The sequence below is a fragment of the Carassius carassius genome, chromosome 7, assembly GCF_963082965.1.
Source record: "Carassius carassius chromosome 7, fCarCar2.1, whole genome shotgun sequence".
Lineage (NCBI taxonomy): Eukaryota > Metazoa > Chordata > Actinopteri > Cypriniformes > Cyprinidae > Carassius > Carassius carassius.
The window spans coordinates 38,118,259-38,133,012 of record NC_081761.1 but is presented as its reverse complement, the minus strand read 5'-3'; the positions used below and the strand labels follow the sequence as shown (position 1 = coordinate 38,133,012).

Sequence of the window (14,754 nt, the reverse complement as noted above, 5' to 3'; positions counted from 1 at the left end):
AATTTAATTTAAACAGAATTGTGTAGTTAAGTCAGATTAATGTGTGTAAATATGTGATCCCTTACAAGTCATTCACTTTAATGGCGTGTCACTGACACTGTGGAGTGATGATCACTGAAGACTTATAGATTCATGTCAGTTTATTGGCATATGACACACCACACATATAACTGAAGCACATAGTGTTCGTTTGTGCATCATAAAATTAACATTTAATTACAATTTTGTAGTTGGAGCTCCCTGAATGATGTGTTTTTATAATATTTAAAGATCATTAAATATCATGCAAATATGTTTGAATTTTTAAAATTTTCTATAGTACTTCATTTATGATTGATATTGTAATTCTTGTTAGAAAAAAATGCTGAAGTGCTTGAAAGACCATCCTGAGGAAGCCTTCAAGAACGCAGTGTATCGGGTACTGATCTCTCTTAGCTCAGAAATGAATGAGACTGAAAGATTATGAGAAAATGTACTTTATTTTTATATGTGTAATTCATTATTAGTTAAAATTTATATTTTTATGTCGTGTCCACACCGTTTGCATTGCTTGATATATTATTATTGAATATATATTATAAGAAATGTTATTGAAGTAAAAAAGCCTCAAATATCCTATGATTAATTTATATTACTTTAATTAAGTGTGCTTGCATAAGATTGACTGCTTTTAAACAATTTAGAAAATACTGCTGCTCAGTTTGGGAGATCAGTCTGATGAAGCCTTCAAGATTAAGGTAGTCAATCAATTTCTCATTTGTCTCAGACATTTATGGTTCAAAAAAGTAATTTCATAATTACAGAATTCTTAAGCAATTGTTGGTTATTCAATTATCTACTATCCATACATGAATAAACAAATGACATTTACTTTAGCTGTAAATTGCTATTTTGTTTTATATTAAGATGTGTATTTTTATTTGATATTCACACGCATAATGTGGCAGGTTTTTTTCAGATTAATATTTAGTTTTTTTACTCATTTTATATTTAATGTGGTATTTGCATATGACTGATCCTTAATTTCTTTAGAAAATACAAAATGACAGCTTAAAAGCCCAGCCTGTTAAAGCCTTCAAGATTCAAGTGTATAAGGTACTCTTTTTCTTATAGCACATACATTTTATTTGTTCAGGATTCACATATGAATAGAAAGCTCAAAACAATGGCAATTGTTTGAAACATAAATCTTTTGTAACATTATGAATGTTTTTACTTCCACTTTTGATCAATTAAATGCTAATGAATGCTTAATAAAAGCATCAATTTAAGAATATATCTTACTGACCTCATATTTTTGAACCAGAGTGTACATTTTCCTTCTCAATGTTTTTTTTTTTTTGGCTTTTTTTTTTTGGCTTTTCATGCATTGTGATAGAAATTACTGAAGGATCTCTGGGATGATATGCTGTTGGAAAACAAACAGAAGGCAACAGACATTGAAATTTATGTATGTTTAAACAGTTATTATTATATATATTTTTTAAATGTCAGTTTTGTACTGCTCATCTTTTTACAGTTTGTATCTGTCCTGTCAGAAAACGCTTCTCATTCAGGTTCTTGAGATGGGTTTTGGTGAAGTGGGCAAAGAGCCTATTGCTAATGTTCATTTCTACAGCAAGAGTGACCTGAAAACAGCTTTCAAGATGAAGAAGTACCAGGTGAGAAATCTGACTCATCTCCAATATTATCATAATAAACTACAACTAGTATTCATGATTATTATTCTCGAGCATTAGATTGTCTGTTTAATTAAGTTGATAGATAGATAGATAGATAGATAGATAGATAGATAGATAGATAGATAGATAGATAGATAGATAGATAGATAGATAGATAGATAGATAGATTGATTCTTGGTTTAAGAAAGAATGGTTAACAGGCTGTGTTTGGTTTCTCTTTCCCTTGCAGGTGTCCAGCCTCAAACCAGAGAAGTTTCACGAATTTCTTCTGAGGGTCTATCATGATCCAGAGGATCAGAAGCATCAGAAGGAGGTCCAGCAGAAAGCTCAGAAGTACTTTCATGAGTGGTGCAAAAATCCCCAAAACGAATTCATTGATTGCAGTTATTCTCATTCAGGTAATTTAGGAAATTGTGCTGCTATCTCTGTATTTGTGTATCTATATTAATGGAGCTGGGCTGTAAATTGTTTTACTTTCTGCTTTTTATTTATTTGCATATGTTATCGAATGCTTTTATTCAGAGTAATTTATACTTCAAAGCAGGTATAATGTGATAAAGAGTCATGAATAGCTTGATTTGACTTAGGATGGTCAGACAGCCCTGACAAACACATTTTCAAAGGCAAACATGATGATAAGGATGCTGATGAAGAGGAGGAGAATCAGGAAACCTCTTCAAGCAAGGTAACAAATAAAAATGAAACTAAGCTAACTATTAAAGGCTCAGAAAAATGAAACAAATTAACTCTGTCTATTCTGTAAACAGTGAAGTTTAGCTGATGGTATTGCAATAACATCTACATTTTCCAGTCAAGATTTATGTTTTTCACGTCATTTCATTTTTCACTTTAGAGCAGAAAGTTTGAGCATTTATAAAGCATTTAAACATTTGGCCTCATACAGTGTTTGTGAATTGTGAGAAATGACTGGGGCAGTGGTGTCCTAATGGTTAGAGATAGTGATGGCAAGATGAAGCCTCATGTAGCATTAAGATTTTCAGCCAAGTGGTACACAAAAGGGTTCATTTATGGAAACCTAATTTGCTCACAATACCACCTTGTGGCCAACATGTGTAAAACAAGCAGATATATTATAGACAGAGGTGTAAAGTCCAGGGGTCAGAAAATAAAAGTCCTGCCATATTTTTGTTCCACTCATGAACTCAGCAGCTGAGTCATTCCTTCCAAATCACAAACGAGTCTCAAGTTAAACTCTTTCAAGTCCTCAAAGAGTTAAAGGTAATGAGATAATTAAGTGACTCATTAAATGATGATTGTGCATTAATGATAAACACCTGCTGTTATTGAGAATTTCAGAGGATCGGAAGATTTATTGGTAAAAATGATGCCACCATCATGGAGGTCAGTGTTTTCTTTAGTTGGGCTCTTCACCCTTTTAATAATAATTCAAAGTAATTTCCTTTTAAACACTTGCTGTTGCGTTACATAGTAAACATTAACACAAATAGCAAATTAAACTGCTCTTTTTTTCTTCTTGGCAGAGAAGTCTCTCTTTGGTTTGTTAAATGATGTTCAGCTATTGCTGAAAAGTCATATTAAACAAATATTGTTGTAATGCTTAAATATTGGGGAGAATTTTTTTTTTTTGTTGATTGTCACCATTGTTGAGATTCATATGCTGGGTCATGATGTCTGTGCGTCTTATTAGGACAAGTTTTCAAAAATTTACATTCGTTAGATTTCAAATTAATTCATTATAACTATTAAACCAACAGTTATTTGCATGTGGTAGTTCCACAAGGTAGGCTATTTAAAAACTGAACATATGTTAAGTGAAATAAAATTATTTTGGAAGTAAACAGGCTGATGCCTAATAACTTCATCATCTAAAACCAGCTAGTAGTAGTTTTTTTCTGCACAGCACTGATTGCACTGCTTTATAACAGCACATATACTTTTACAGAAAAATCTCTAACACAAAAAGCCAAAGGTCAAAAGCCCAACTGAAGCAAACACTGATCTGCATGATGGTGGCATCATTTTAACCAATAAAACATCATCATCTGATCCTCTGTAATGCACAATAACGGCAGGGTTTCATCACTATACACAAACATCATTTAATTAGTCTCTTAATTATCTCATTGACTTTAACTCTTTGAGGACTTGGGATTTGACTAGACTAGTTTGTGACTTGAAAGGAATGACTTGGTTCCTCCTCTAGTGAAATCAGCTGCTGAGTTCATGGGTGGAACAAAAATATGGCAGGACTTTTACTTTCTGACCCATGGACTTTACACTTCTGTCTGTAATATATCTGATTGTTTTACACTTGTTGGCCACCAGGTGGTAATGTGAGCAAATTAAGTTTCCAGAAATTAACCTTTTTGTGATCCACTTGGCTGAAAATCTTAATGCTTCACGAGGCTTCATCTTGCCATCACTACTAGTTAGAGACTCAGACTTGTAACCCGAAGATCATTGGTTTGAGTCTCAGGTTTGGCAGGGATTGTAGGTGGGGGGAGTGAAAAACCAATGCTTCTTCCACCTTCATTACCACGACTGAGGTAAGACCCTCGAGCAAAATACGACGACTCAAAACACCGGACTGCTGCCTGAGCATGTGATACGCAAACTATAGTTCTCTGCTGGATAACTCAACCCAGTGTCATGCTGGTGGGGTTTTGCTAGATGACTATTGTAATTAAAGTAACGATGATTGCAGTGGCATACAAGGGTTGTACATTAAACATGCATACATCTGTTATTATTATATAAAATTAATATTTAGTAGTAGTTTATCAGTGGTGACTGTCAGTTATTATACATATCTAATATATGTATGTCACTAATGTTTGTGCATAGAGCCCATAACTATACTGTTCTGATAAAGGGGACATAACACTTAAAGATTTGGATAATCTCATGTTAATAGTACTACATCCTTCATATATCCGAAGAGTCTTTTTCTATCAGATTTATAAAAGAAAGATACAGTCCCCTTTTTCACACAACCAGCAATCAAGTCTTGAAACAGACAGTATGCCATGCACACGTGGCATTTGTGTGTTCTGTGAACTATAGCCCTATTCGCACATGACTAGTATTACATGGTGACCTCCAGTCATTTGTAATAATTTCCGAGGTTGTCTGTGATCTTAATCCCATGCAAATCTTCCATGACTGTAATTTGTAAAGTAAAAATTCCTCCGCAAATGAACTACCATATTTTGCCGAACACCGAGGTCCTGTGATAATATGAGTCCCGTGTGAATTGGCATCTCTGTGATTTGCCCATTATTTGGCAGAGTCGTTTATAATTTATTCCAAAGTTTTTGTTTCCTGTGCACCTTTTTTCCATCTTTCATGAAGAATGGAGGCTGTGTTGGAGTGTTTTGATTACTAATAATTACTAATAACATTAAATAATTACCGTATTTTTCTGACTTTAAGTCGCACCTGAGTATAAGTCGCATCAGTCCAAAAATACGTCATGATGAGGGAAAAAACATATATAAGTCGCACTGGACTATAAGTCGCATGTATTTAGAACCAAGAACCAAGAGAAAACATTACCATCTACAGCCGCGAGAGGGCGCTCTATGCTGCTTAGTGTAGACTACAGGAGCAGTGAGCAGTATAGAGCCCCTTCTCACGGCTGGAGACGGTAATGTTTTCTCTTGGTTCATTTCTCTTAGTTCATTTCTCTCGGTTCATGTCAAATTTACTTTGATAAGTCGCACCTGACTATAAGTCGCAGGATCAGCCAAACTATGAAAAAAAGTGCGCCTTATAATCCGGAAAATATGCTACTAATAATACTAATCCTGCAAACTTTAAACACTAACTAGTTAGTAGAACTTTTTTTAAGTTAATAAACTTCAAGTTTTAAGTAATTATTAGACCTTTAGATTTTGTACTACAAAAGCATGTTTATTGCATTTAACTTGAAATATTGAGTATGCTTTGGGTGTCCAACTCAAAATTTGTTGATAGCTTTCTCATCTCTCGTGGTTAACACTTTTTAAATTTTGATTTAAAATTTCTACTCCTGTGTGAAACTAATTTCTTTGAGTTTGAAGTGTACTCCCAGATGTTTTTAGAAACTGAATTAAATCCAGTAGCCAGTATGAATGTTTTACAGTAGATAAATGTTTTGTAGCTAGACCTTCTAACCCTTTGAAGTAGATGAAAATACAAAACCTTTTCAACTTTGGTATTTAGATTTTTTGTTTAGTGGAAGAAGTGAGAATAATTGTTTTGATGTTGATTAAAATAAATAAATAAATAATTAAATAAATACAAATAAAATGTAAATATCAGTGACATCATTTGCAGTTACATTCTAGACATTTAATAAGATTCATGACATGACACTGAAGAATGAACTGCACTGATATTTGCCATTTTCTGTCTTGTAGATCTTCAATGACCCCATTCATGGTCAGATTAAGCTGCACCCCCTGCTGGTGAAGATCATTGACACTCCTCAGTTTCAGAGACTCAGACACATCAAACAGCTGGGAGGAACATATCTGGTGTATCCTGGAGCCACTCACACTCGCTTCGAACACTCAGTTGGGTAAGGCTTGTTTTTAGTTTGATTTTTCTTGTGCACACACACACACACACACACACACACACACACACACACACACACACACACACACACACACACACTCACACACACACACACACACACACACACACACACACACACACACAGTGCTTCCTATTCTTTCCAGTAAGGTTTTTATTAACTACATTAGTTAACATTAACTAATAATGAACATTACTTCAGAATTTATTAGTCAATTTCTATTATTAAAAAAAGTTAATAAATTCTTTATAAATATAATAGCTCTAATTAGATGAGTAGAGCTACTGATACACTAGTTACATTTGCACAAACAATATGTTACACAAAATGTTGTTTTTAACTGACAAAACATATATAAAACTCTTGGGTTAAACCACGTTCAAATAACACAACCAAAATTCAGGTATACTGTTATTCTTCTGCATTTATTCTTTTAAGGAACACCACTCACAATTACAAGTGGCAGTGCCACTCGCAGGCACAATGGTGAATAACGATATTACATACATGACATTTGATCTCCTCTTAATCAAGAAACAAAAGAAAACAAAGCATTCTCAGCTACTCAAAAATTATTATTCTTTTTTTTATCTAGAGGTAGAGGGTAGTCTGCATATTGCCTCGAGCCAGTTTGGGGATTATTCTGCCCCTTGTCAGAACTCACTAACATAACTAATTTCATTTCAGTCCAGCAGGAGTTTCTCATGGCCTTATAATGTCAGAGTTAGCTTGGCCAGTGTGTGTTGTGATTGGTTAGCTGGGCCATTGTGTGCTGTGATTGGTTAGCTGGGCCAGTGTGTGCTGTGATTGGTTCATCTAAAATATGCATTGTAGTCCAAACGAGTTGTTCATTGCATTATTTGAAAAGTGATTTCTGTTCAATAAAATATCTCCTTTTGAAGTGTACTTTGAGCTTTGTAACTTTGCAGAATTCTTTTTTTTTTTTTTGCTCAGCAACATTACATACTAACTAAAGTTGTAAAAGTTAAAAAGCATAATAGGACCTCTTTAAATAAAGTCAAAATATATGAGACAGCATAGTACCAACAAACATTACCAGCACACTAAGAACAAACATTACTAAACCACTCAGCAGTGAACAAAAAGGAACTTAAAGAGTCCATGGTGATGAACAAATTATAGACAGGTGTGATTATTAATGAATGTCCATGGTAACTGACCCTGCGTCTCAAAGTTCATACTATCCATCCTAAGCAGTATGTAAGATCAGCGGTGGGTAATCCAGGGGCCAAAGAGTAAAAGTCCTGCCATATTTTGGTCCACCCATAAAGTCAGCAGCTGATTTCACCAGAGGAGGAAGAAAAGTCATTAATTTCAAGTCACAAACTAGTCTTGAGTCAAATCTCAAGACTTGAGTTCATGGGTGGAACAAAAATATGGCCGGACTTTTACTCTTTTATGGAAGCATATGGGTAGCAATATTCAATTTGGAATGTAATATGCAAAATGACAATGCAATATGTAAAATGGCAATGCATTTCTGTATTTACATTTACATTTTCCAATACATGTGTGCATCGTATGGTGCTAAATGAAAATTAAACTACATAATTTTCATTTGCCATTTCACACATTAGTTTTAATATGTAAAATGAATACTAATTTTAACGCTTTATAAGTTGCAAAATTAAAATGAAAATATATTACATAAATGATTAGATATGTATAACATGTTCAAGCAAAAACTGTGGCAAAATAATCATTCAAATGCTATTGCTATATATATGCTATATGGAAAATGTAAATGCAAATACAGAAATGCATTGTCATTTTACATATTGCATTGTCATTTTGCATATTACATTCCAAATTGAATATTGCTACCCATATGCTTCCATACTCTTTGGCCCCTGGATTACCCACCTCTGTGTAAGATTCGAATAAGTGTGTCCCAAAGCATAGTATGTTGAAAAGAGTATGCCAAAAGTCCCCGGATGGTCAACTATTTCAGGTTGATTTTTGAAGTGTAGATCTGTGAAAACTCTAATGGCTAAAATTTCCCACAATCCATTCCACTTCCGGTCCAGCACTACAAACACAAATAAAACGTGTTAGAAAAACTGCAAACATGGCGGATGCTCATGATCGACGGTTAGGTAGAGAAGTTTACAAAAATGGGTTTGAGTTAGTAATAATTAACATTTTACCTGGTAACAAATATTTATTTATTGCTATCTGTGTTATATTTCATTTGCAACAGCAATGTGAACTTTTATAAACATCCATTAGGCTCATTAAGATGAAGGGTTAGGCCACAGAAAGGAACTGTGACAGCTATATTTATATTCTCTAGTAATTTAAAACATAGAAGAAGACAATAGTCTAAAATCCCTATATGGCTTTGTCTCTGCTAAAATGAACATGCAAAAACTGTCTTCCACTATGTGCAATATGCTAACACGTTAAAACATTTTCAGGAGATACAAGCTGAAATGTTGCAGGATGATTTACTCTAATAGATGCTTTTTAAAAGTGGAAAGATAAAACAGATATTTTGTACTTCTGCCTTTTCTTTTTTAAATGATGTCAGGGAAGCTCTTTCAGTTCTGTTACTTACAGTTTTTTATGATTGCTTATTTAATTTTTTTGTTAAATCAAGGCTCATTTTGTTAGAACACTACACACAATTCACACATCCACACACACAAGTAGCAGAACACCCCAGATCATGTGCAAATCAAAACTTCACACAAAAAAGGCACTGTATGGCACAGACATGGTTCACACAATCTGTTTCTGTTTGAACATCTTAAACACCTGTAACATTTCCACTTCTTATTAGAGTCTGGGTTTGAAAAAAAAATAAAAATACATATGTATATGTATACACACACATACATACATCAGTCAATAAATCCACACATTTAACACTTTGCACTGAAAATCTGAACATATTATAAAAAAAAAAAAAAAAACAGCTTAAGCATCATCCCTTCGTCTAGCTGGATCTAGTCGAATCGTCTAAGTCACAGGCTATGTCCTCTCTTGCAAGACATCAATGGAAGACTCTTTTGGAATGGCACAAACATAATTACAATTCACAATTTACATGAGTTGTAGAAAATGCAAAATACATGATAGAGAATGCTTGCAATACAGTGACCTGCTTATGAAAAAAAAATCTGATTAGATTGTAGGTTCAGTTGGTGGAGTTGGGGTTGGAGGAGGGAGTTGATCTGCAAATAGTGATGTTATAGAAGAGATGCTGGAGAATGGGAATTTAAATTGACCGCTGTGATAATTGTCAGAACTGGATTGGTACACGTCAGGAACAGCTGACTCTCAGCTGATGAGAGCTCGACTGATGTGGCCTGACTGAACTAATGCTCATCACCACAGAGTTCAATATAGAGAATCTGATTCTAAACTAACGAATCAATCAACTGATCAAATTATGTAAAAGCTGGATTTTATCCTGTGTTGTGTGTAAAATTATTTCTTGTCTGTTTGTGTAAGGGCTGCATATTTAGCAGGATGTCTGGCAGAAGTTCTGAGAGAGGAACAACTGAAGGAGTTTGAAAAGAACCAAGAGGACTTTAAGGAAAATGATAAGTTTGAAGAGGAACAGAGAAAATTAATTGATGAGAAAGACATCCTTTGTGTCCAAATTGCAGCTCTGTGCTATAATTTAGGTGAGTGCCAGAAACAAGCACACTTGAGCAGAAATAAAAAGTATGTCTATATAGACCTCTGATTTCTCTTTTTTTGTGGAACATCCTTCAAAAGAGGGGAACAATGTAAAGGGAATTAAAACAAAAATTAACAACAAATAAATGATATAAATTAATATAAAACCGATTTGTTATGTATATTTATTTGCAGAATTGGAATTTATTTATTAGAGTTTTAAGAAAATGTATATTTGAAATGTTAAAAGTTTGTTCGATGTAAAGGTAAAATTTAAATAATGGTTGCAAACAAATTTTTGTAGTATTCTAAAATGAGGTAAAGCAAAATATTTATACTGTCTTTGTACTTCAGTAATTTAATATATTTAGGAGTAAGATGGTTGAAGCTCTTTTATTCTTTTAACTGGTCACAATTTTTATAGCAAATGTGATGAAAATAATATAGAATTGTTATCATGCAAAATATGAAAAATGCAGTATATGTTACTATGTTTTTTGTTTTTGTTTTTTAAGGTCATGGTCCATTCTCTTACCTGTTTAAGGACAGGTTCAGCCCTAAAGTCTGTCGTAGTAAGTGCCTGATCACTTTACTGATGTCAATGTATCTGGTCAAAATCAGAAGCAGAATCAGAATCAGAAAGAGCTTTATTGCCAAGTACGCTTGCGCATACAAGGAATTTGTTTTAGTGACATAAGCTTCCAGTAAACAGAGACAACAACACACAGACAAAAAAAAAAATACATAAATAAATAGGCAAATAAATAAGTGTATAAATAATTGTGCTATAAATGATAATGGAATAGGATTGAGTAAGATGCAGGGATGTACTAGGATGGAGGTATAAACAAATAAATATAAGGATATTGCAAATTTTTATTGTATAAGCATAAATGGGGAACATTTAACTGTTCATGAGGTAGATTGCCTGGGGGAAGAAACTATTCTTGTGCCTTGCTGTTCTTGTATTTGCGGCTCTGAGGCGCCGGCCAGATGGCAAAAGTTCAAAGATGGGGTGACTTGGATTTGAGGGATCCAGAGTGATTTTCTGAGTCCTTTTCCTCACTCTGGATGTGTCGCAGTTCTTGGAGGGTGGGCAGGGGAGCACCAATAATCCTTTCAGCAGTCTGAACAGTTCTCTGTAGTCTTCTGATATCTGATTTTGTAGCTGAACCAAACCAGACAGTAATTGAAGTACACAGGACTGACTCAATGACGGCTGAGTAGAACTGTTTCAGCAGCTCCTGTGGCAGGTTAAACTTCCTCAGCTGGCGAAGGAAGTACAACCTTTGTTTGGCTTTTTTCACAATGGAGTCAATGTGAATGTCCCACTTCAGGTCCTGAGAGATGGTGGTTCCCAGGAATCTGAATGACTCCACTGCAGCCACAGTGCTGTTCATGATGGTGAGTGGGGAAAGTGCAGGGGGGTTTCTCCTAAAGTCCACGATCATCTCCACTGTTTTGAGCGTGTTCAGCTCCAGGTTGTTGAGACTGCACCAGACAGACAGCTGCACAACCTCTTGTCCGTGAGCAGACTCGTCACCGTCCTGGTTGAGGCCGATGAGTGTGGTGGCATCTGAGAGGTATTTAGAGGTGCAGTATTTGGTGTACAGGGAGAAGAGCAGAGGGGAGAGAACACATCCCTGAGGGGCACCAGTGTTGGTGGAGCAGCTGTTTGACATGAATTTTCCCAGTCTCACTAACTGTTGCCTATCTGTCAGAAAGCTGGTGATCCACTGACAGATAGAGCTAGGAACAGAGAGCTGTGCCAGTTTGGTCTGGAGGGTTGTTGGGATTGTGGTGTTGAAAGCCGAACTAAAGTCCACAAACAGGATCCTCACATTAGTCCCTGTTTTTTCTAGATGTTGCAGGATGAAGTGCATGGTCAGTTGAGTGTTGTCATTTAATTTTAAGCTAACAATTTAATAATGCAATTTTTGTTTATAGATTTCTAAATAAAATAAAGCAAAACTGAAAGAACTGAAAGAACAAAACTAAAGAACACATTTCTATTATTAGACTCTACAGCTCATGAATATTTTTTTAATTACCTATGTGCCCACGTGAAAAACAAGGTGGATAAGTACAGTATAAAATCATTATGCCAAAAAAAAAAAAAGAATGTGTGTGTGTATGTGTGAAAGAGATTATTTCAGTAATGTGTACAGTATAACTGTGACTTCAGTTCAGTTCTTTAGAGATCATTTAAGAAAAATATATAATAACCTTTTTTGTTTGTTTTCTTAGGTGATCAGTGGAAGGTAAGCAGAAAAAAACTCTTCTATATAAAATGCAAACTGTTTTTACATTTAGCATGTATATTTCACAATTCATAATTTTCACAATTTTCATAATTCATAATTCAAAGTTTTCTATGATATGATAAAAGTGCTTTATTTACAAATACAAACAAATGCTAATTGAATAAACCTATAGTGAGCTAAATGACACATTGAAATGTTGAAAGAAGCACGTCTTAGGGGGAGAAAAAACAATCACAACAAATGTGTACAGTAACACACTACAAAATTATTTTGAGTAAGCGTGCTGGAGGGATTCATATCAGAAATTTGTCAAATTATGCTTTACATTTTTAATACAGCACTTACATTAATGCAATAAAATGATCATTCTGTAATCATTTTCTCACCCTTTTGTCTTCTCAGACCTGTATGACTTTCTCTTCTACATTAGATTACAAAAGTCCAACTCCAAAAGGACACAAAAACACAATTATAGTTTCATAAACATTGTTCTGAAAAAGTTTTGAAAGACAAACTTGTTTTATGTGGCTATCCACAGGAATAGAAAAACCAGTAGTCTAGGAAATGATAGATCACAGTTCAATTGTAGATACTGTTGTACATGTAGGAAGGCAGACAAGTAACAAGACACTCTGATGTGTAGCGTTCCTGTTTTTAAATATAATAATTTACTGTAGATGCCCAGCTTAATGTAGAATTATGTATTTATAGTTGTATACAGCTTACATTGTTTATTTCTAAAAGTTATGACAATGTGGCAATGCATACATATTAGTGTTTGTGTGTTTTATTCTCAGCATGATGATGCCTCAATTTGGCTGTTTCTGGATATAGTAGAGGACAATATGGAAAAACTGAAAACTGAGCTGAATTTAAATGACTTCACCTTTATTAGAGATTTGATTAAGGGCAATGGAAGTACAGATGAAACGGTATAAAATCGTGTAAACTGCAATTTCAGCCAATATTCTTTGTTATACAGTGTTTCATTTGAGTATTGAGTTATTTTCATTCTTACAGTGGCCAGATGACAGTGAGAGGTGTGAGAAAAAGTCTTTCCTGTATGAGATTGTGGTAAATCAATGGAATGGCGTTGATGTGCGCAAATGGGACTATTTTGCACGGTAAAAATGCCGGCTTTTAAAGGGATGCTCATTGTAATAATGGTTGTTAATCTTAACAAGAATTATTACGTTGTAAAATACTTAAATAGTCATTACTTTAGATATCATGTAAAACCTCTGATATATTATAACCTTTAATATATTCTCATAAATATTTTGGTGTATGATTAGCTTTTATGGCTGAATAAAGCATTTGTACAATTGATGAAATCTATTGTTTCTGTGTGATGCAGCACACTGTCGATTGTCTGTATAAAGTCAGAGGTTTCTGTCAAAGCAGTCTGCAAAACATTAGCAAGAAACCATGTTGAATGTATCTTTTTGTCCTCACTTTCAGAGACTGTCATTACCTCGGCATCCCAAACAGCTTTGATCCTCAGCGTCTGCTGAAATCAGCTCGAGTGTGTGAGGTGAAGGGGGAAAAACACATCTGCTACAGAGACAAGGTACCTCATACACAAGATCACTTATTATTCATTACATCTCATAAGATCATTTATTACCTACACCACAAAAAGAGGACTTTATTGAGAGATGACTTTTATTGCATAAAACATTGTCACCTGTAAAATAATGAATGATCAATCATTGCTAAGCATGTAAGAAATGATTGTAGAAACAATGCTTCAGTCAAGTGAGTTAAAATGGAAACTTACAAGACAACATCCTCCATTACATAATTATAATTGAATTCAGTTTATATCAATAAGATGAACATGAAAGCAATGTTCAGATTTGAGGAAGATGTTTATAAATTAAGTTGAAAACATTTACATTTCAATATTTAAGACAACCCCACTATGTAAAGTTAATGTACACTATTAGATGAGGCCTTGATTAAAATAAAATAAATTAAAGGTACAGTTCATCTAATCAGGCAATGTGTCATTTAGTATTGCGAGAGTAAGATTTTACTGTTCATGGCTGTTCTACTTCCACCTGATATAAAGATGTATCTGGGGGGATCTGATCACTGGTGGTCAGCGTTTTGTTACTAGAGCACAGAAATCACATACAGTAGTCATTCTGCGCTCTAATCCATCAATCTCTGTCTCTCGCAGGTGGCTGATGATATTTATGACATGTTTCACACCAGATACACTCTGTACAACCAGGCCTACCAGCACAAGATCGTCAACATCATTGAAGAAAAGTATGTTTACTATGATTGCACTCCAGTGTAAAAATATGTTTTTGCTCTTCTAGGTCACTGTTGCTTAAGTTGTTTATTGGTTAATACTTTTTTGATTTGTTCATTAGAATCTCTGAAGCCCTCATAGCAGCAAAAGACAAGATCACAAAGCTCTCACCAATTCCTGAAGCTGAATTACAAAAAGATATCAAGAGGAAGATCTTAAATATTCAAAACAATGAAAAAGGTGGTGAGAAACTAACAGCAATGAAAGAATTCATCAAACTGACCGGTCAGTTAAAAACATGATAATTCAATTAAATTGTCATTCTTTCTGCTTAGT

At 34.4% G+C, this 14,754-nt stretch overlaps 2 protein-coding genes across 2 annotated transcripts in view; both read left to right on the top strand.

Moving 5' to 3' along the window:
• Positions 1–6,229, top strand: part of LOC132144293 (deoxynucleoside triphosphate triphosphohydrolase SAMHD1-like) — a 41,742-nt gene extending 35,513 nt beyond the window's left edge. The window contains exons 14-18 of the mRNA XM_059555072.1: positions 1,033–1,095; positions 1,539–1,661; positions 1,912–2,080; positions 2,270–2,367; positions 6,065–6,229. Coding sequence (XP_059411055.1) covers positions 1,033–1,095; positions 1,539–1,661; positions 1,912–2,080; positions 2,270–2,367; positions 6,065–6,229 — 618 coding nt within the window. The remainder of the gene's footprint in view (positions 1–1,032; positions 1,096–1,538; positions 1,662–1,911; positions 2,081–2,269; positions 2,368–6,064) is intronic.
• A 6,838-nt stretch (positions 6,230–13,067) lies between these two features.
• Positions 13,068–14,720, top strand: LOC132144292 (deoxynucleoside triphosphate triphosphohydrolase SAMHD1-like). Its single transcript, XM_059555071.1, has 5 exons — positions 13,068–13,073; positions 13,176–13,279; positions 13,617–13,725; positions 14,341–14,432; positions 14,540–14,720. The coding sequence occupies exons 1-5, from the start codon at positions 13,068–13,070 to the stop codon at positions 14,718–14,720; spliced, it is 492 nt and encodes a 163-aa protein (XP_059411054.1).
• Positions 14,721–14,754: the final 34 nt, after the last annotated feature.

Excerpts from the sequence above, each read along its gene's own strand:
- LOC132144292 (XM_059555071.1), top strand. Across the intron at positions 13,280-13,616 it reads AAATGGGACTATTTTGCACG|AGACTGTCATTACCTCGGCA; the intron begins GTAAAAATGCCG and ends CCTCACTTTCAG. Across the intron at positions 13,726-14,340 it reads ACATCTGCTACAGAGACAAG|GTGGCTGATGATATTTATGA; the intron begins GTACCTCATACA and ends TGTCTCTCGCAG.